Raw genomic sequence first — 20,895 nt, forward strand, 5'->3', positions numbered from 1 at the left:
CATTTCAATGGTAGGTTTATTTTAACAGTGGCAGATAGCACATCAAAAGGAAAATCGAAAAAATAACCTTAAATAAAAGATAGCAACTGATTTGCATTTCATTGAGTGAAATAAGTTTTTGAACCCTCTAACAATAAAAGACTTAATACTTAGTGGAAAAACCCTTGTTTGCAAGCACAGAGGTCAAACGTTTCTTGTAATTGATGACCAAGTTTGCACACATTTTAGGAGGAATGTTGGTCCACTCCTCTTTGCAGATCATCTCTAAATCCCTAAGGTTTCGAGGCTGTCTCTGTGCAACTCTGAGCTTGAGCTCCCTCCATAGGTTTTCTATTGGATTAAGGTCCGGAGACTGACTAGGCCACTCCATGACCTTAAAGGAGAACTGTAGTGAGAGGGATATGGAGGCTGCCATATTGATTTCCTTTTAAGCAATACCAGTTGCCTGGCAGCCCTGATGGTCTATTTGCCTAAAGAAGTGTCTGAATCACACCAGAAACAAGCATGCAGCTAATCTTGTCATATCTGTCTAAATTTGTCAGAAACACCTGATCTGCTGCATGCTTGTTCAGGGCCTATGGCTGAAAGTATTAGAGGCAGAGGATTAGCTGAATAGCCAGGCAACTGGTATTGATTAAAAGGAAATAAATATGGTAGCCTCCATATACCTTTCACTACAGTTCTCCTTTAATGTGCTTCTTCTTGAGCCACTCCTTTGTTGCCTTTGCTGTATGTTTTGGGTCATTGTCCTGCTGGAACACCCATCCACGACCCATTTTCAGTTTCCTGGCAGAGGGAAGGAGGTTGTCGTTCAGGATTTCACGATACATGGCTCCGTCCATTTTCCCGTTAATGCGATTAAGTTGTCCTGTGCCCTTAGCAGAAAAACACCCCCAAAGCAAAATGTTTCCACCCCCATGCTTGACGGTGGGGACGGTGTTTTGGGGGTCATAGGCAGCATTTTTCTTCCTCCAAACACAGCGAGTTGAGTTAATGCCAAAGAGCTCTATTTTGGTCTCATCAGACCACAGCACCTTCTCCCAGTCACTCACAGAATCATTCAGGTGTTCATTGGCAAACTTCAGACGGGCCTGCACATGTGTCTTCTTGAGCAGGGGGACCTTGCGAGCCCTGCAGGATTTTAATCCATTGCGGTGTAATGTGTTTCCAATGGTTTTCTTGGTGACTGTGGTCCCTGCTAATTTGAGGTCATTCACTAACTCCTCCCGTGTAGTTCTAGGATGCTTTTTCACCTTTCTCAGAACCATTGACACCCTACGAGGTGAGATCTTGCGTGGAGCCCCAGAGCGAGGTCGATTGATGGTCATTTTGTGCTCTTTCCATTCTCGAACAATCGCACCAACAGTTGTCACCTTCTCTCCCAGCTTCTTGCTAATGGTTTTGTAGCCCATTCCAGCCTTGTGCAGGTCTACAATTTTGTCCCTGACATCCTTGGACAGCTCTTTGGTCTTTCCCATGTTGGAGAGTTTGGAGTCTGCTTGATTGATTGATTGATTCTGTGGACAGGTGTCTTTTATACAGGTGACTAGTTAAGACAGGTGTCCTTAATGAGGGTGACGAATTGAGTAGAAGTGTCTAACCACTCTGTGGGAGCCAGAACTCTTAAAGGGACTCCGAGCAGTGCAGAAACTATGGAAAGATGCATATCATTTTAAAGCGCTCTTTCTCCTCTTTCGAATGATATATAAACCACCACCCTACGTCTTTTAGTTTTCGCTATTTTCGCGATTGAAATTGCCGCGGCCGCGATTTCGATCGAGAAAATAGAGAAAACTAAAAGGTGTAGGGCAACGATTTAGGTGTCATCAGAAAGAGGAGAAAGAGAGCTTTAAAATGATATCCATCAAGCCATAGTTATATTGTATTACATAGGACGACACTTTCCCTAGTGTCAGCAGCTCCATTTTGCTGAATGCAGCTGCTGACTTTGACAAAAAGTCGCCCTGTGTAATACAATATAACTATGGCTTGATGGATATCATTTTAAAGCTCTCTTTCTCCTCTTTCTGACGACACCTAAATCGTTGCCCTACGCCTTTTAGTTTTCTCTATTTTTGCGATCGAAATCGCAGCCGCGGCAATTTCAATCGCGAAAATAGCGAAAACTAAAAGGCGTAGGGTGGCGGTTTATATATCATTGGAAAGAGGAGAAAGAGAGCTTTAAAATGATGTGCATCTTTCCATAGTTTCTGCACTGCTCGGAGTCCCTTTAATGGTTGGTAGGGGTTCGAAAACTTATTTCACTCAATGAAATGCAAATCAGTTGCTATCTTTTATTTAAGGTTATTTTTTCGATTTTCCTTTTGATGTGCTATCTGCCACTGTTAAAATAAACCTACCATTGAAATGATACTGTTCTGAGACATTTCATTTCTTTGTCATTGGACAAAATTACAAAATCAGTGAGGGGTCAAATAATTATTTCCTCCACTGTAACAGAGTACATATGAAATCGGCGCCGGTAGACTTGGGCGCAGGATACAGCGGTATATGGCTGATCCTGCTTCTGCACAAGTCCGGGCCGTGTTACTATTCCCCCTCCAGGCCACAATGGATAGTGGGGGAATTAAATAATTCGGCTTCCAGCGATTGCTGGAGGCCGAATTATTGTGTTTTTTAAGCAACTTTGGCTCTGTCTTCTGACGGCGCCGACGTTACTCACTGAGCACCGCTATAGACTGATTCCCATTACAGTCTATGGCGGCGCTGGCTGCGCCCAAATCTAGCAGCGCTGAAAAGCACTGCTCCGATATAACATGCTACAAGTACCCACCAGGGCGCCTCCTACCCCCTATCTAATACACACTTTGTGGACCTGAACTCAAAACTTCTTCTCTGCTCTAAAAGATAAGCAACACCATACTAACCTTTATAGAAGAACATTTCCTTGTTAAAGCAGATACAAATCATGCAATAAATGTGCAGTGTGTCTACTTCCTGCTTTAATGGAAGCAGACATACTGTTAGCATCCTGTGTTTAAAAATTCGCTGAGGCAGTCAGCTGACAACTGCGAGAACAAATTACAATCACAGATGTGGGGGGATTAGACAGGCTAAACTCTCGAAATACATACAGGGTGCATTTCTGTATGTTTTCCTTCTGCCCTGTGCAAGAGTTCAGGTCCACTTTAACCACTTTTTAGTATTTTTTTTTTAATTTTACTAAGTGCTTGGAAAGGCATTTTGTACACAAGATTAGAAAACAAGTAGTTTTAGAAAACTCAGGAGATAAAGGTACAGAATCAGGAGTCAATCATTCCCATGCACTGAATATCTATCACTCACCTTCTACTGCCCAGATATGGATCTGAGAATCAGCAAATACCTCCTGGCTGGAAGCCTCTGGGTGCTGCAGAGATACAAGAAATGAGAAAAACTGAAGATAGAATGAAAGCAGCACGGCAAAGCATCACAGTGCACATCTGCCCCTCCGTGTACTCCTATATGGAGGCTGCCATTGGTGACCTACTTAAAGGAAACCCCAGGTGAGAGGGATATGGAGGCTGACATGCTTATTTCCTTTCAGATAATGCAGATTGCCTGGCTGTCCTGCTGACAGGCCCAATGCACACCAACAACTGCTAGCAGATCCGCAAAACACTGGAGGTTTTTGAAGCAGATTTCAGAGAGATTCTAGGCATGTTTAGAGAGGTTTTCTGAACATGCCTAGCGTTTTTGGGAGCGTTTTTGTGCAGCAGATTACAAATATTGTTACAGTAAAGCGATTTCTAAACAGCTTCTGTAACAAACACGCCTGGAAAACCGCCCTGATCTAGCGTTTTTCAGAGCGGTTTGAGCTTTTCCTATATACTTTACATTGAGGCAGAAACGCTTCTACAAACCGCAAACGTGCAGCAGGAGCCACGTTTGCTAGAAACCTCAAACCGCTGGTGTGCACCATCCCATTGAGATACATTAGCCAAGCGTTTTCACAGGCGGCAGCGGTTTTGCACTCGGTGTGCACTAGGCCATACTCTGCTTCTAATATTTTAATCCATAAACCCTAAACAAGCATGCAGGTCAGATGTCTATGACAATCTAATAAGATTAGCTGCATGCTTGTTCCGGGTGTGTGATTTAGACCCCACTGACCAGAACAATCTGCAGAACAGCCAGGCAACTGGTATTGTTGTAAAATAAATAAATATGGAAGCCTCCATATCCCTCTCACCTTGGGTTCCTTTAAAGGGAACCTAAACTGAAAAGGATATGGATTTTTCCTTTTAAAATAATACCACTTGCCTGACTCTCCTGCTGATCCTGTGTCTCTAATACTTTTAGCCACAGCCCCTGAACAAGCATGCAGATCAGGTGCTCTGACTGAAGTCAGACTGGATTAGCTGCATGCTTGTATCAGGTGTGTTATTCAGCCACTACTGCAGCCATAGAGATCAGCAGGACTGCCAGGCAACTGGTTTAAAATGAAACATCCATATCCCTCAGTTTAGGTTTCCTTTTAAAAAAACAACTGGTTGACAACTGGAGCAGTATACAGGTCAAGCGTTCTGACTGTCCTAATCTGCATGACTGATCCAGGGAATCACCATTACAGAATAAGTATTTTATGTGGTAATCAGTGGTAACCTTCAAATCCCATGCAAGACAGGTGTGCTTTTTAACACCCAATCCCCCCCCCCCCCCCCCCCAGTGGTGTTCCCGATTGTGGCTCGGGCTTACTCAGTAAGCGGTGACCCCGAGCTATAACTCGCCAGGCAGGGAATAAGCAGCGGAGCGTTATAGGACTCCCCCCAGCAGTGTCCGACCAGATGCAACCCATCTACATTGTGTCCACTACCCAAAGCCGCTCTCTGGCTACCTAAACTGGGCAAAAAGCATCCGGAAAAAAATGGTGCGAGACGGTCTGGTTGCTAACTAATGTTTAACTACATGCAAAGATTTCTCAAGTCAGATCTACAAACGTTTACACGGCAGGGTTGGGCAATATTTACGCAGCACAGGCCACATGCTGCGGACAACGGGCTGCATTCTTTACATTTCAACCCCCTCCATGCAGAGATGCGAGCGGGCAGCGGGGCGCTACAACCTTATGCCTGCTGATTGGCAATGACGAGAGCTCCACTCGTCCTGCCCTGAGCCCCTGCGGGTCCAATCACTTTAAAGGTCATTATCCCCGCACTTTGATTGGCCCAATAGCCTGCCTATCAAGTTTCCTGTCAAGTGACAGGCAGCCTATTGGGCCAAAGTGCGGGGATAAGTGATTGGACCTGCAGGGGCTCAGCGCAGGACGAGTGGAGCTCTCGTCATTGCCAATTAGCAGACATAAGTTCGTAGCGCTCGCTATGCTACTCTGATAAGGCATGTCAACTGATAAGGCATGCTATTTGTCCTAGTGAATCAAGCCCATGGAGTCACAATGTAGCCACTCCCCCCCCACTGCAGAGTCATTCTACTCACCTTGCTGAACAGATACATGATCAGCATTCGCTTTGACAAGTAGTTTTTGATCTAGAACAGAAAAATACTGTTATTAGAACTTTGCTTCATCAAGAGCCTGTAATACAGCAAAGTGCAAGCACGTTTATATCTTTATTTCTAACAGGCGTTTGGAGTGCTAGGATATGCACGCCACATTAACTACTTCAAGATCACCTCACACCAATGGGCGTGACCGCGGCGGCAGCCCCAGGACCGCCTAACGCCATTTGGCGTCAAGTCCTGGAGCTGCACTTTGGCAGGGAACGGCCGTGCACATGCGCGATCGCTCCCTGCCAGTTCACGGAGTAGATCTCCATGATTAGCCTGCTAGCCGCCGATCGCAGCTAGCAGGCTGTTTGTAAACGAAAGGGGAAAGAAATCCCCTTTGTTTACCTCGTACACCGCTGCGGTCTCCGACAGCGCTGTACAAGATCGGCGATCACCGGCCTCTGATTGGCTGATGCCTTTGAGAGGCGGAATAGGACGGATCGCCGTCCTGTTCCAATTCAGATGACGGAGGGGAGGAGGGGAGGAGGGAAGGATAAGCAGCCTATACAAGCTATGGGACAAAAGAAAGAGAATGTGATCGCTGGGCTCCATAGCTGGGCTGTGCAGGAGGCTGAAGAAACTGCAGAGCCCAGCTGAGCTAAAAACAGGCTGGTCGTTTGGGGGGGGGGGGGGGATAAACACTGTGGTTGTCAAGTGGTTAAGCATGAGAAGGCTACGTTTACGAATGTCGGCCTGCTAAAAAAAAAAAAAAAAAAAAAAAAAAAAAAAAGGCATTACTGGATGTGTATAACTGCAGAAGCACTGTGCTGTATGGAGTCAGTAAACTGTGAAGGTGTGATCCTTCTTCATCTACTGTGTCACATCCAAGCCTATGAATGTGGAGAACATACTACATCTCCCAGAATGCACAGTGCTCATCTCCTGCTGCCAAGAGGTACAGACAGACTTAAAGGACAACTGTAACGTGAGGTATATGGAGGCTGCCATATTTAATGCCTCTTAAACAATACCAGTTGCCTGGCATCCTGCTGATCTATCTGCCTGCAATAGTGTCTGAATCACACCAGAAACAAGTATGCAGCTAATCCTGCCAGATCTAAGAATGTCAGAACCACTTGATCTGGCATGCTTATTCAGCTGCTATGGCTGAACGTATCAGAGGATCAGCAGGGCTGCCAAGCAACTGGTATTAAACTGGAAATAAATAGGACAGCCTCCATATCCCTTAGCAGTGGCTAAACATGTAAATCTGAACTTACCCGGGGCTTTCTCCAGTCCTCTGAAACCCGCGAGGTCCATCGCAGTCCTCTGGTTCCCATCTGTTCTTCCGCTGGCAGCTCCGTAAGGTGCGCGACTTTGCCTGTCGTCGTGCACAACTGCGCATGCGCGGCCTGTCATGAGTGTTCTGCACAAGCGCGGTTCTCGAAAGACTGAACCGTGCTTTCGCAGAATGCTAATGGGCGCATGAATGATCCAGGCGCGCAGACATGGTCATGATCGATCCGGGTGACGGACGTGTGATCGATCCAGGAGCACGGACCAGCCGCAGACATGCATGACTCCAGGCAAAGTCGCACACTTAACGGAGCAGTCAGCAGAGCATGAAGGGGACCCAGAGGACGCTAAGGGACCACGCGAGCTACGGGGGCCTGGAGGAAGCCCCAGGTAAATTCAGACTTCCATTTTTAGCCACTGTTCAGGGTCCCTTTTACAGAGAGTTCTAAAGCCAGTAGAAAAAAAATTCTGCATAATAAACAGCTTAGGCTAAGCCTCAGTGGGAGGGAGGTGCTACATACCAATATAGAGCTAAATGTCACTACAGGGCCTCTTTAACGCCCATCACACGCACAGAGCTACAGCCCAGCCTGTGACGCTCACCTGCTCTTGTTTGTTGTGGAAAAAGGAGAGAAAGACGCTGGGTCCTTCACTGCTGCTGATTGGTCTGAGCATCATCTGGGGGGCTGAGGAGTCTTTCGGGGGGCTCCCCTGGAGATTCACATCTATAAATAGAATACAAACACAAACAAAGCCTCAGCAAAAATGCCAAACAACTAAAGCTACCCAGCATGCATTGCTGTAGGCAAAACGCCCCTCTACAAACGAATCCAGTGGAGTATGGATAGACAATGAAATGCCAAAAACTCTTTGCTGGAAATGGACCAAACAAGTGTGAAAGCTGCCGCATTGGGCTGAGCCAATTCAAAGGTCCATACATTTAATAACTGCATAATCAATTTGGCATTATTCACATCTCACTGACCATGCTCTTCCCCTTCCTCCCATCTGCCGCTGAGCAACGCTGCCTTGTCAAAGCCCCTCCCCTCAGCATGCCGATTGGATAGCACAGACGGCATCTCATCATTCTGCTCCCTTCTCCTGTAATCAGGTTCACATTGTTAAACTAAAGATGGCCATACATGTATAGATTTTGCAGCCCGATCGACCATCCAATTTGATACGGAATTGGATGAAAATTGGTTAGGCAATAAGCATGCCCGATTGAGGATTCAACCCATGTCGGTGAAATATATTGATCAAACACACTGGAAAATTTCGTTTGAAAGTGCTCAGTCACGCGCACGGCGAAACTGATATCACGATACGCAATGGACCCTGACCTCTGTCCCCCAAGTGTACAATGTTCTTCCCGATGCCCGTGCAATTGTAAAATCTTACCTGTCCCGCTGTTACGACTCCTGGCCCCATAGGTCATCGTCCCCATGACATGTGTGTCTATGGGCTTAATTCACCAAGACAAATAGCATGCCTTATCCGAGTTAACATGCCTTATCAGAGTAGCATAGTAAGCGCTACGAACTTATGCCTGCTAAATGGCAATGACCAGAGCTCGTCCTGCCCTGAGCCCCTGCGGGTTTGTAGCGCTCGCTTTGCTACTCGGAAAAGGCGCGCCACCCCGGACAAGGCGCGCCACCCCGGACAAGGCGCGCCACCTCGGACAAGGCCGGGTGAGATTTACACTTTGGACCTTTACCGTTAAGGGGGCAGCCAGGCAGGTAGTGAAGGCAGCATGGCTAGACGGAATCTTGATAGATTTTATGTTGAAATTTATCAGGAATCGGCCTGTGGTGTATGGGCCAGGCAATAGATCTCTCTAAACGATTTACATCAGAGCGAGAGATCTGTCTCTTCGTCGATCTGCCCATACAATGCTAGATGCATGGACACCTTTACAGACTAGTGCAGGGCCAGTCTTATTCTTATATTTATTTATTCTCTCTCTCGCTCTCTCTCTCTGAAACCCCTCCTACAGGAAACTGAGGACCATGGTCCTGGCAGTTTCCTGTCTGTGAACATTGTTGCATGGTGGGAAATAGATGTTTCCAACTGCTAAAAAAGCAAGCAGCAGCTACTTCCAGTGACATAACCTGCCAACAGTAAAAATGTCACCATGTGGTAAGTGTCAGAACGTAAATCAGGGAGAGGAAAGATTTTACAATGGGCCAACACTGACTAAATCATTTATATATAATTGTAAAAATGAAGCACTTTTTTTATTTTCACTGGATGCACTTGAAACAAAAAGAAAAACCGAGAGCCCAATATAGTGCTGTAAGTCTAGCAATTGTTGGCAAAACAATTAACAGATGTGGATATACTCACAAACACGGGTTACCACATAGGCAACCCCTTGAAATGCAGGTGGGGAGCATTAGAACCTGACCCTACTCAGGTTTAAGAAGTCGCTCTCTGTAGATAGAAAGAAGGGGACAGTCCCCTCCACCCAAGGTGGACTATATACTGTGCAAATTTGGACAGAGGCGCCAGGCAGGTTAAAATGATCTAAAAAGAACTAAAAAGGAGGAGTACAGGTGGACTTACCTCCTGAAATGGACAATCGAGATTGTTCAAATCGCAAATAACTATTTATTTTGGCACTCCGCAACGCGTTTTACAGGTATAACCCGCTTCACCAGGCAAGGAGTGCAAGCTCAAAAAGGTCCAATAGTGGCAATGCGCCTCTGTAAAAACTTTTACAGAGGCGCGTTGCCACTATTGGACCTTTTTGAGCTTGCACTCCTTGCCTGATGAAGCGGGTTATACCAGCGAAACGCGTTGGAGTGCCAAAATAAATTGTTATTTGTGATTTGAACAATCTCGATTGTCCATCATTTCAGGAGGTAAGTCCACCTGTACTCCTCCTTTTTAGTTGTTTTTAGATCATTTTAACCTGCCTGGCGCCTCTGTCCAAATTTGCACATTATTTTCACTGGAGTTCCTCTTTGAAGTATACCAGAGCCAAAAGGGTTTGGAGAAACGGGAGAAGCAGGCATGTGCAGAGCTCTCCCGGCCGCATGCTTAAGGCAAGTGCCTGCGCACTGATGCCCCTCTCCGGCGACACGGAAGAGGCTGCCGGAAAGGCTTAGGTATGAAAGGAGGGGGGGCAGACAAGAATGGGGGAGCGGTGGCCATCAGGACAGTTCCCTGTACATGCCTGCTTCATCCCCCCCCCCCACCCACCCACCCAGACCTGCTGTAACTGGAGATGTTAATGTTATTGACTGATGTACTGCAGGGGCAGCCATAAATATGCACCATAATGGCAGCTGCTACTCACCAGGGCCACAGGTCCACAGCTTTGCCCCTCTTCTGATCAGGTGAGGGCTCTGGACGGCCCCGTGCCATGGAGAGTTCTGGTCTGTCATACCGGAGATATGACCAATCGCTGGGGAGGCAAACACACTACTGGAGTCCCAGGGGCCTCTGGTCTTCATGAGAGACGGGATGGGGGTCCGAGGGGCCACACCAGCTCTCAAAGTCTGATCAGCAGTCTCATTCAAGGACGAACCTGCGGAGTATCCAATCACACATGGTTACATGGGATACACAGCCGTTTGTTTTTTAAATGTTAAAGGACACCTGAAAAGAGAGGGATATGGAGGCTGCCATATTTATTTCCTTTTAAACAATGCACATTGCCTGGCTGTCCTGCTGATCCTCTGCCTCTAAGACCTTTAGCCGTAGCCCCTGAAAAAGCATGCAGCAGATCAGATGCTCTGACTGGATTAGCTGCAGGCTTGTTTCTGGTGTGATTCAGACACTACTGCAGCCAAAAAGATCAGCTGGATAGCCAAGGAACAATATTAAGGCTGATCCACAAAAGAGGCTGTCGAATATGTTCTTTATACCAAATTTCCATCCGGGTACTTCTTCCACGAGTAAAGGCCGTAGCTTGCTTGTTTTAGGTGTGTGATTCAGATAGTACTGATGCATGAAAGATCGGCAGGGCTGCCAGGCAACCAGTATTGTTTAAAAGTAAATAAATATGGCAGCCTCCCTATCCATCTCACTTAAAGCTTCCTTTAAACTAAATGTACATTAGAGGGTTCCATTTCTGTTGCCCTATACTAACGGTAAGGGATTGTTTATTGAATGTTCACTGGCGCAGATATGAGCTCCAATTCCTTCCTTCCCCATTACTTGCTGAGCACACAGCTCTGCTCACCGTAGCGATTATATGTAAACAGACATCAAGGGTGCAGACACAGACAGACAGACAGACACAGACAGACAGACAACTAGATTCCTTGGGTGACAGTTGAGGCCAGAGTTGTGCACAGAGGCTTTGCTTGCCTATAGACTAGTGATGTATTCTGTGCTATGGAGATGGAAGATGCACAGAGAGAAGAAAAACAAACAATCTAGCGCATGAATAAAGTTTAGGTTTAAAACAGAAATTCCCATTTTGCTAAGGGAAAAACAAAATTCAGTTCAGCTCTACTGTGTTTTCACGAAACAAAGAACTGAAGAGAGAGGTTTATGGAGGCTGCCATGTTTATTTCCTTTTAAGCAATACCAGTTGCCTGGCAACCCTGCTGATCTCCTGCCTCTAATACTATTAGCCACAGCCCCTGAACAAGCATGCAGCAGATCAGGTGTTTCAGACTTTAAAGTCAGATCTGACAAGACTAGCTGCATGCTTGTTTCTGGTGTTATTCAGATACTACTGCAGAGAAATAGACCAGCAGGGCTGCCAGGCAACTGGTATTGATTAAAAGGAAATAAATATGGCAGCCTCCGTATACCTCTTACTTCAGTTCCCACTTTAAAGAGAACCCGAGGTGGGATTTACTTATGCTAGTGGGGCACAGAGGCTGGTTGTGCACACTAACACCAGCCTCTGTTGCCCCATGGTGTGCCTCCAAGACCCCCCTGCGCCCCGCTATACCCCTCGCAGTGCTGGTGACACGCAGCGTGTCACCAGCACAACGTTTACCTCTGCCTGTCTGTTAGCGCCGCTCCCCCGCCTCCTCCGTATCGGCGCTACCCGCCCGCGTCCCTTCCCTCCAATCAGCGGGAGGGAAGGGACACGGGCGGGTAGCGCTGATACGGAGGAGGCGGGGGAGCGGCGCTAACAGACAGGCAGAGGTAAACACTGCGGGGGGTACAGCGGCGCGCAGGGGGGTCTTGGAGGCACACCATGGGGCAACAGAGGCTGGTGTTAGTGTGCACAACCAGCCTCTGTGCCCCACTAGCATAAGTAAATCCCACCTCGAGTTCTCTTTAAAGGAATCATCAACCAAATACTTCCTCCAGCCCTTTGCAGCCGACCTGTCCCATGCCGCAGCTCGGCATGCAACCGCCGGCCTGGGGTCCCCACCGGTGCAGAGGCCGGCCTAGAGGTTGTCTCTAATGCGCCTGCGCCGCTGTCAATCAAGCCCACATTGTCCACAGTATACTGCGTACTGATTCCTTTAAAGCGGTATAATACATGACATAATATCTGACATAATATTCAATAAAAACATGTTTTCCTACTTTTTATATGCCATACAGTTAGATTTGCTTTTGTGCAGAAGTATTATTTATTTAAAAATTACAAGTACCCAAAGTAATTTTTTTTTTTTGCTCTGAAAGCTGACATTGCATTTTATTCATAACTGGTGTATTCATACTGTAATGTGTCCAGAAATGCTTTCTGAGTATCTGTGTTCTGGAGTGTCTGACTTGCCAGAGAATGTTTACATTCCTCACTTGATACAATTAAGTAAACACAAGATAACATTATCTCCAGTTCGGATGCATCCAGCTTTCCATGAAGGGAGCTTGCAAGTCCTGTGTTTAACTAGTTGAATGCTGTTCTAGTAAAAAAAAAAAAAAAAAAAAACACAACTGGTGGTAGTATATAATATGCTGTAAATAATATTTTAGAGCAAAGAAGAAAAGCTGGGTTTCATACCACTTTAACCATTTAAGGACCGAGGTGATAGAGATCTACGCCCTGTTTTGATGGGCTCCTGGCTGGCAGGGCGTAGATCTCTATCACCGGCGCCGCCGCTCCCCGCCGCGATCGCGCGCACCGAACCGGCTGCACTTAGCTGTCTTATGACAGCTAAGGCTTCCGGGTATTGGCAGGAGCCGTCACTGATTGGCTCCCTGCCGTGTGATCGCTGTCAGCCAATCACAGCGATCACCCTCCGAAAGGCAACATAGTTGCCGTTCCGCCTCCCTCTCCGCCTCCCTCTCCCTGTCACTGTGGATCTTGTGTGAGAGGGAGAGACGCACAGCCTGCAGCCGTGACAGGCTGTGCGATTTTAGTGTAAAAAAAATCCAGATCTCCCCCCATGTATCCCTTGATCCCCTCCCAACCACCTATATATATATATATAGATCTATATATATATATATATAGATCTATATATATATATATATAGATCTATATATATATATATAGATCTATATATATATATATATATAGATCTATATATATATATATATATATATATAGATCTATATATATATATATATAGATCTATATATATATATATATATATATATATATATATATATATATATATATAGATCTATATATATATATATATATAGATCTATATATATATATATATATATATATATATATATATATATATATATATATATATATATATATATATATATATATATATATATATATATATATATATATAGATCTATATATATATATAGATCTATATATAGATCTATATATAGATCTATATATAGATCTATATATAGATCTATATATAGATCTATATATAGATCTATATATAGATCTATATATAGATCTATATATATATATATATATATATATATATATATATATATATATATATAGATAGATATATATATATATATAGATATAGATATATATATATATATATATATATATAGATCTATATATATATATATATATATATATATATATATATAGATCTATATATATATATATATATATATATATATATATATATATATATATATATATATATATATAGATAGATAGATAGATAGATAGATAGATAGATAGATAGATAGATCTATATATATTTTACTGGATTGTGATTTTAACCACTTGCCGACCGCCCCTACCTAGGGGCGGCGGCAAAGTGGAGCCCGCAACGACCGCAATACGCCGATCGGCGGCGGCTCGTTGCGGACTAGCTGGCCGGGGATCGCACGCTGGATGTGCCCACCTGCGACGTCAACCCTCCAGCCAATTAGCAGCGGCGGCGGGTTGTTAACCCCCGATCTGCCGCATGTAAAGCGGATAATACGCTTTGTAATGTATACAAAGCGTATTATACAGGCTGCCTCCTGCCCTGGTGGCCCCAGTGATTGAGGGACCACCAGGGCAGGTTGCAGCCCTCCTAGTAAGTACCCAAGCACACTGATCCTGCCCCCTGATCACCCACTGCACCCATCAGACCCCCCCTGCCCACCCCTCAGACACCTGTTTGCACCCAATCACCCCCCTAATCACCCATTAATCACTCCCTGTCACTATCTCAACACTATTTTTTAGATTAGGTCCTAAACTGCCCCCTGGGGGCTCCTGAACACCCCCCCCCCCCACACCCTCAGATCCTCCCTAGACCCTCCCCCCTGTGTACTGTATACATCTATTCTTCCCTATAATCACCCACTGATCACCTGTCAATCACCCATCAATCACCCCCTGTCACCACCTGTCACTGCCACCCATCAGATCAGACCCTAACCTGCCTTTTGTGGGCACCTGATCACCCACCCACACCTTCAGATTGCGTGCAGACCCACCCTCAGATCACCTCCGAAAGTGCATTGTTTACATCTGTTCTCCCCTCTAATCATCCACTGATCACCCATCAATCACCCCGTCACCAACTGTCACTGCTACCCATCAGATCAGACACTAATCTGCCCCTTGCGGGCACCCAATCACCCGCCCACACCCTCAATTAGCCCCCCAGACCCCCTCTGATCAACTCGCCAGTGCATTGCTTGCATATATTCTCCTCTGTAATCACCTACTGATCACCTATCAACCACCCCGTCACCCCCTGTCACTGCTACCCATCAGATCAGGCCCTAATATGCCCCCTGCGGGCTTCTGATCACCCGGCCAAACCCTCACCCGCCCCACCGCAGTGACAGAAATTTTTTTTCTGATCACTGCTGGTACGACTTAATTGCCATGTCCAGGTCACGATTTGAGAACATTCCTGCACTTCAGTGCCAATACAACCTGTCATCTAAGAAGCCACCCTGCTTATGACCGGTTCCACAAAATTCGGCCCCTCATAGACCACCTGTCATCAAAATTTGCAGATGCTTATACCCCTGAACAGTCATTTTGAGGCATTAGGTTTCCAGACTACTCCTCGTGGTTTTGGGCCCCTAAAATGCCAGGGCAGTATAGGAACCCCACAAGTGACCCCATTTTAGAAAGAAGACACCCCAAGGTATTCCGTTAGGTGTATGACAAGTTCATAGAAGATTTTATTTTTTTGTCGAAAGTTAGCGGAAATTGATTTGTATTGTTTTTTTTTCACAAAGTGTCATTTTCCACTAACTTGTGACAAAAAATAAAATCTTCTATGAACTCACCATACACCTAACGGAATACCTTGGGGTGTCTTCTTTCTAAAATGGGGTCACTTGTGGGGTTTCTATACTGCCCTGGAATTTTAGGGGCCCTAAACCGTAAGGAGTAGTCTAGAAACCAAATGCCTCAAAATGACCTGTGAATAGGATGTTGGGCCCCTTAGCGCACCTAGGCTGCAAAAAAGTGTCACACATGTGATATCGCCGTACTCAGGAGAAGTAGTATAATGTGTTTTGGGGTGTATTTTTACACATACCCATGCTGGGTGGGAGAAATATCTCTGTAAAGGGACAATTGTGTGTAAAAAAAATCAAAACATTTTAATTTACAGAGATATTTCTCCCACCCAGCATGGGTATGTGTAAAAATACACCCCAAAACACATTATACTACTTCTCCTGAGTACGGCGATACCACATGTGTGACACTTTTTTGCAACCTAGGTGCGCTAAGAGGCCCAACGTCCTATGAGTACCTTTAGAATTTCACAGGTCATTTTGAGGCATTTGGTTTCTAGACTACTCCTCACGGTTTAGGGCCCCTAAAATGCCAGGGCATTATAGGAACCCCACAAGTGACCCCATTTTAGAAAGAAGACACCCCAAGGTATTCAATTAGGTGTATGGGGAATTCATAGAAGATTTTATTTTTTGTCACAAGTTAGTGGAAAATGACACTTTGTGAAAAAAACAATAAAAATCAATTTCCGCTAACTTGTGAAAAAAAAATGAAATCTTCTATGAACTCCCCATACTACTAACGGAATACCTTGGGGTGTCTTCTTTCTAAAATGGGGTCACTTGTAGGGTTCCTATACTGTCCTGGCATTTTAGGGGCCCTAAACCGTGAGGAGTAGTCTAGAAAATAAATGCCTTAAAATGACCTGTGAAAATCCTAAAGGTACTCGTAGGACTTTGGGCCCCTTAGCGCAGTTAGGGTGCAAAAAAGTGTCACACATGTGGTATCGCCGTACTCAGGAGAAGTAGTATAATGTGTTTTGGGGTGTATTTTTACACATACCCATGCTGGGTGGGAGAAATATCTCTGTAAATGGACAATTGTGTGTAAAAAAATCAAAAGAAATCTCATTTACAGAGATATTTCTCCCACCCATCATGGGTATGTGTAAAAATACACCCCAAAACACATTATACTATTTCTCCTGAGTAAGGCGATACCACATGTGTGACATTTCTTTTGCAGCCTAGGTGCGCTAAGGGGCCCAAAGTCCTATGAGCACCTTTAGGCTTTACAGGGGTGCTTACAATTTAGCACCCCCCAAAATGCCAGGACAGTAAACACACCCCACAAATGACCCCATTTTGGAAACTAGACACTTCAAGGTATTCAGAGAGGGGCATGGTGCGTCCGTGGCAGATTTCATTTTTTTTTGTCACCAGTTAGCAGAAATGGAAACTTTTTTTAATTTATTTTTTTTGTCACAAAGTGTCATTTTCCGCTAACTTGTGACAAAAGATAAAATCTTCTATGAACTCACCATGCCTCTTAGTGAATACTTTGGGGTGTCTTCTTTCCAAAATGGGGTCATTTGGGGGGTATTTATACTATCCTGGAATTCTAGCACCTCATGAAACCTGACAGGTGCTCAGAAATGAGAGAGATGCTTCAAAATGGGAAAATTCAATTTTTGCACCATAGTTTGTAAACGCTATAACTTTTACCCAAACCAATAAATATACACTGAATGGGTTTTTTTTAATCAAAAACATGTTTGTCCACATTTTTCGCGCTGCATGTATACAGAAATTTTACTTTAATTGAAAAATGTCAGCACAGAAAGTTAAAAAAATCATTTTTTTGCCAAAATTCATGTCTTTTTTGATGAATATAATAAAAAGTAAAAATCGCTGCAGCAATCAAATAGCACCAAAAGAAAGCTGTATTAGTGACAAGAAAAGGAGGTAAAATTCATTTAGATGGTAGCTTGTATGACTGAGCAATAAACCATTAAAGCTGCAGTGGTCTGAATGGAAAAAAGGCTCTGGTCCTTAAGGGGTGAAAAGACTGCGGTCCTTAAGTGGTTAAAGTAAATCTGAACCAAGTAAAATTATTTAATACTAGTAATAAGCTAGGGCTCTGCCGTGACCCCCCTGCCCCCCTTGCAATGGCTGTGCTTGCGCGCACACCCACAACTCCTGCACTCATCCTCCTTCTGTCCCAAGTAAAAACAAAAGGACAGAGGGACATAAGAGGAAGCAGGGACACAGGGGTTTTATTATATAGGTTAAACACATGTTGTACCTGCAAATGAATCTTACATACTTACTTTGCCGTCAGTTCCTCTCAGATGCTCACTTCTTACAGTGATCCCTTCCAGTTCTGACAAGATTTTGTCAGACCCGAAATACATCAGTTGCTGTCAGTTATAACTGAAAGGACAACTGATGTGCAAGGTAATGTCCATGTTTCCCTATGGCTCAAGTGCGCAATATTACAGTTTAACAGTGTGCTGACCAGGAAGCTGTTATGGGGTAGTGGCCATTTTCAAAATGGAGGACAGAGAATTCCATTGATCACAGGGGACAAACAGGACGCAGGAGAGGAGAAAGAGATTGAGGAGTACAGTGTTCTCCCCAGGGCCAATCAGGGGGGCGGGCCGCCCGGCTGTTTTTAAACCCCGCCCGCCTGTTGTCATTGGCCCACCTAGCTAGGAAAAAAAAACAGCCAAAGCAGAAGCGTCCGACCGCGCTACACTACATCATGCCGACAGCTGCAGTCTGCACGCACGCCTTCTGCCCTCATCTCTACCTCCGTCTGTAGCCTGCATAACTATGCAGATAGGCAGCAGTGGGTGTGGCCGCGGGCAGGCTGGAGGGGCTCGCTTATCACGGATTCTGTCTGGCATTCTTTCTCTAGGCTCCGGCGAAACTTTTAGAGCTGCCAGGCTTCCTTACATTGAAAACAGGCCTGTGTAACAGCTCAGCCAATCGCTGCGCTCTTAGCATGGCTTGGGGAGTGGCTTATGCAGTGCTGTGCTACACGTGGAGGCAGCTGGCGGCAAATGATAGATCAAGGAGGGAGCCGGGGCACCGCGCACGGAACAGCCAGGCAGAGAGAAGCAGCTACAAATACAGGTTAGCTTAATGTGAAGTCTGCCTGGCTGGAATGTTAGGAATTTCTTTTCACTTACTGAGTGGCTGCGCTGGCAGTGTGGATTCACACCCCTTCCCCCTTTCTCCCCCTTACTCACTCCTCAAGATGACCCGGTGTGTGTGGATTGCAGATCTCGGAGTCTCCCAGACAGGACACTGGCCAGCTGCATACCGAGGGGACTCTGCTTTGCTATCAGGCTATGTAACAAAGCCTTGTGACAGGACGTGTGCAGGTGATCATCTGAGATAACATACGTGGTGGCTCTCACCTGTGTGTTTTTTTTATTAATCCAGCTTTTTGCTGCCTATTTTGGATCAATATCTATGATCATTTATGATAATTGAATTACCCCTGCCATCAGGTAACTGACTATCCACAGAAGAGCTTACAATCTAATTCATGCCTTTATGCCACTTACTCTCCAGGAAGGATCTTACCATCTAGTCCCTGCTGTTCTGTCACTAACTATCCACACAGGATCTTACCATCTAGTCCCTGCTGTTCTGTCACTAACTATCCACAGAGGATCTTACCATCTAATCCCTGCTGTGATGACACTAACTATCCACAAACTATTTTACAATCTAATCGCTGCCGTTGTGTCCCTAATGGTTGGTACACACAATGAGATTTTCTGGCAGATTTACTGCCAGATCGATTATTTCCAGCATGTTCTATCTGATTTCCAATCGATTTTTCATTCAATCCTAGGGAAAATTGGGCATGTTGGAAATAATTGATCTGGCAATAAATCTGCCAGAACATCGCATGGTGTGTACCAGGCATAACTATCCACAGAGGAGTTTACAATCTGATCCCAGCCATTATGTCACTAACTACAAACAGAGAAGCTTACAATCTAATCCCTGCTGTGATGTCACTAACTATCCATAGAGGAGTTTACAATCTAATCCCTGCTGTGATGTCACTAACTATCCACAGAGGAGTTTGCAATCTAAACCCTACCGTAATGTTACTAACTGTACTCAGAAGATCTTACAATCTAATCTTTACCGTCAATCATGTTGCTGGGGGAACCTGAGCACCATCATATGAAACAATTTCTCCCTAATGCCTGGTACACATGATGCAATTTTCTGACAGATTTACCATCAGATCGACTATTTCCAACACGTCCAATCTGATTTCTGATCAAATTTCTGCTCCGTTTCTCATAGAAGTGAACGGAAAATCGATTGAAAATCAGATTTAACATGTTGCAAATAATCGATCTGACAGTAAATCTGTCAGAAAATTGCATTGTGTGTACCTAGCAGGTACATCGGCTTGTCTCCTCCTCCACCTATGCTGTAAGCAGAGTTGCACTGGTCCGGCATTCCCGTGTCACACCCCACCCGGCTACTTTTTCATGCCACCCGGCTGGAAAAAATTCCTGGGGAGAACACTGGAGTAGACTACACGGGAGGCAAGTATGACGTGTGTATATTTATTTTCACTTTTAATTTTCAGTTCAGGTCTGCTTTAAAGTTGCATTAGTGCTTATTTTCAGGAGAGGTCTTATTTTTTTCCCATGAACAAAATGTATTTATTCTGAAACAAAAAGTCAACATGTATTTTAATCATACTCTGTCATGATCAGAGCTCTCCAAGCTTTGAATTGCCATCATAAAATTCTTGTGACTTATTTTTCACCATGTGCAACGAGTCTGGCACTTGCCAGCCTTTATAGTTTTGGTTCTCGTGGGGTCTTTTAAATAAGATTGTTTTGGGTGGTTTCTGCTTTCCTTGCCGAAGGGTCTCTATCAGCCCTGCTGCATTCTATTACATGTATACCATAGCTGCCTGGACACTACTTACACTGACTTTTTTATGAACTGTAATAAGGGCTTATTTTTGGAGTGGGGCTTATACTTGGAGCATCCCCAAAATTCATGAAAAATCAGGGCTTTATTTAGGGAAATGGTATAGATTGCAGAAATGTTATTTCAGCTTTTTTTTCCCCTCGATACTTACGGATAGGAGTGTATAAAGTTTGCTGCCAGGTTTGTATTAGTACAGGTGTTAAAATGTGTAAAAGGCTCCTACTGTGCGCAGCCTATTCCCCCTGGAGCCAAGAGGCAGTTTCTACACATTCTCCAGACTACTGTTGTCTTGGTTGCAAACAGGGGTGCTCGGATACCCCTTTTCAAAATCTGAATTGATCCGGATACCCAGATATCTGGAGCCGAATCGGATATCCAAATCCGAACTTTTGCGTATCCGAGTAAACTCAGATATCCGAACCCAATATCCTGGATATCCGTCCGGTTTTGGATATATCCGGATAGAAAACAGGAAGTGACCTGAAAATGGCTTAAAATGCTTCCAAAGGTCTCTTCAAATGGCAAAAAACATTTTTTTGCCATTGAAGGCGATTTTGGCTTCTGCTCGTATATCGGCACTAACTATCCGCCCGGATTTCAAATGGGAAATCCGAGTTTGACGGATAGTGC

At 44.8% G+C, this 20,895-nt stretch overlaps 1 protein-coding gene across 1 annotated transcript in view; it reads right to left on the bottom strand.

The window, feature by feature from the left end:
- Positions 1–20,895, bottom strand: part of NDC1 (NDC1 transmembrane nucleoporin) — a 57,409-nt gene that overhangs the window by 7,062 nt on the left and 29,452 nt on the right. The window contains exons 12-15 of the mRNA XM_068238991.1: positions 10,043–10,273; positions 7,345–7,466; positions 5,437–5,487; positions 3,307–3,370 (exon numbers count right to left, since the gene is read on the bottom strand). Of these exons, the coding sequence (XP_068095092.1) occupies positions 3,307–3,370; positions 5,437–5,487; positions 7,345–7,466; positions 10,043–10,273 (468 nt within the window). The remainder of the gene's footprint in view (positions 1–3,306; positions 3,371–5,436; positions 5,488–7,344; positions 7,467–10,042; positions 10,274–20,895) is intronic.

Source organism: Hyperolius riggenbachi, chromosome 6 (genome assembly GCF_040937935.1).
Source record: "Hyperolius riggenbachi isolate aHypRig1 chromosome 6, aHypRig1.pri, whole genome shotgun sequence".
NCBI lineage: Eukaryota > Metazoa > Chordata > Amphibia > Anura > Hyperoliidae > Hyperolius > Hyperolius riggenbachi.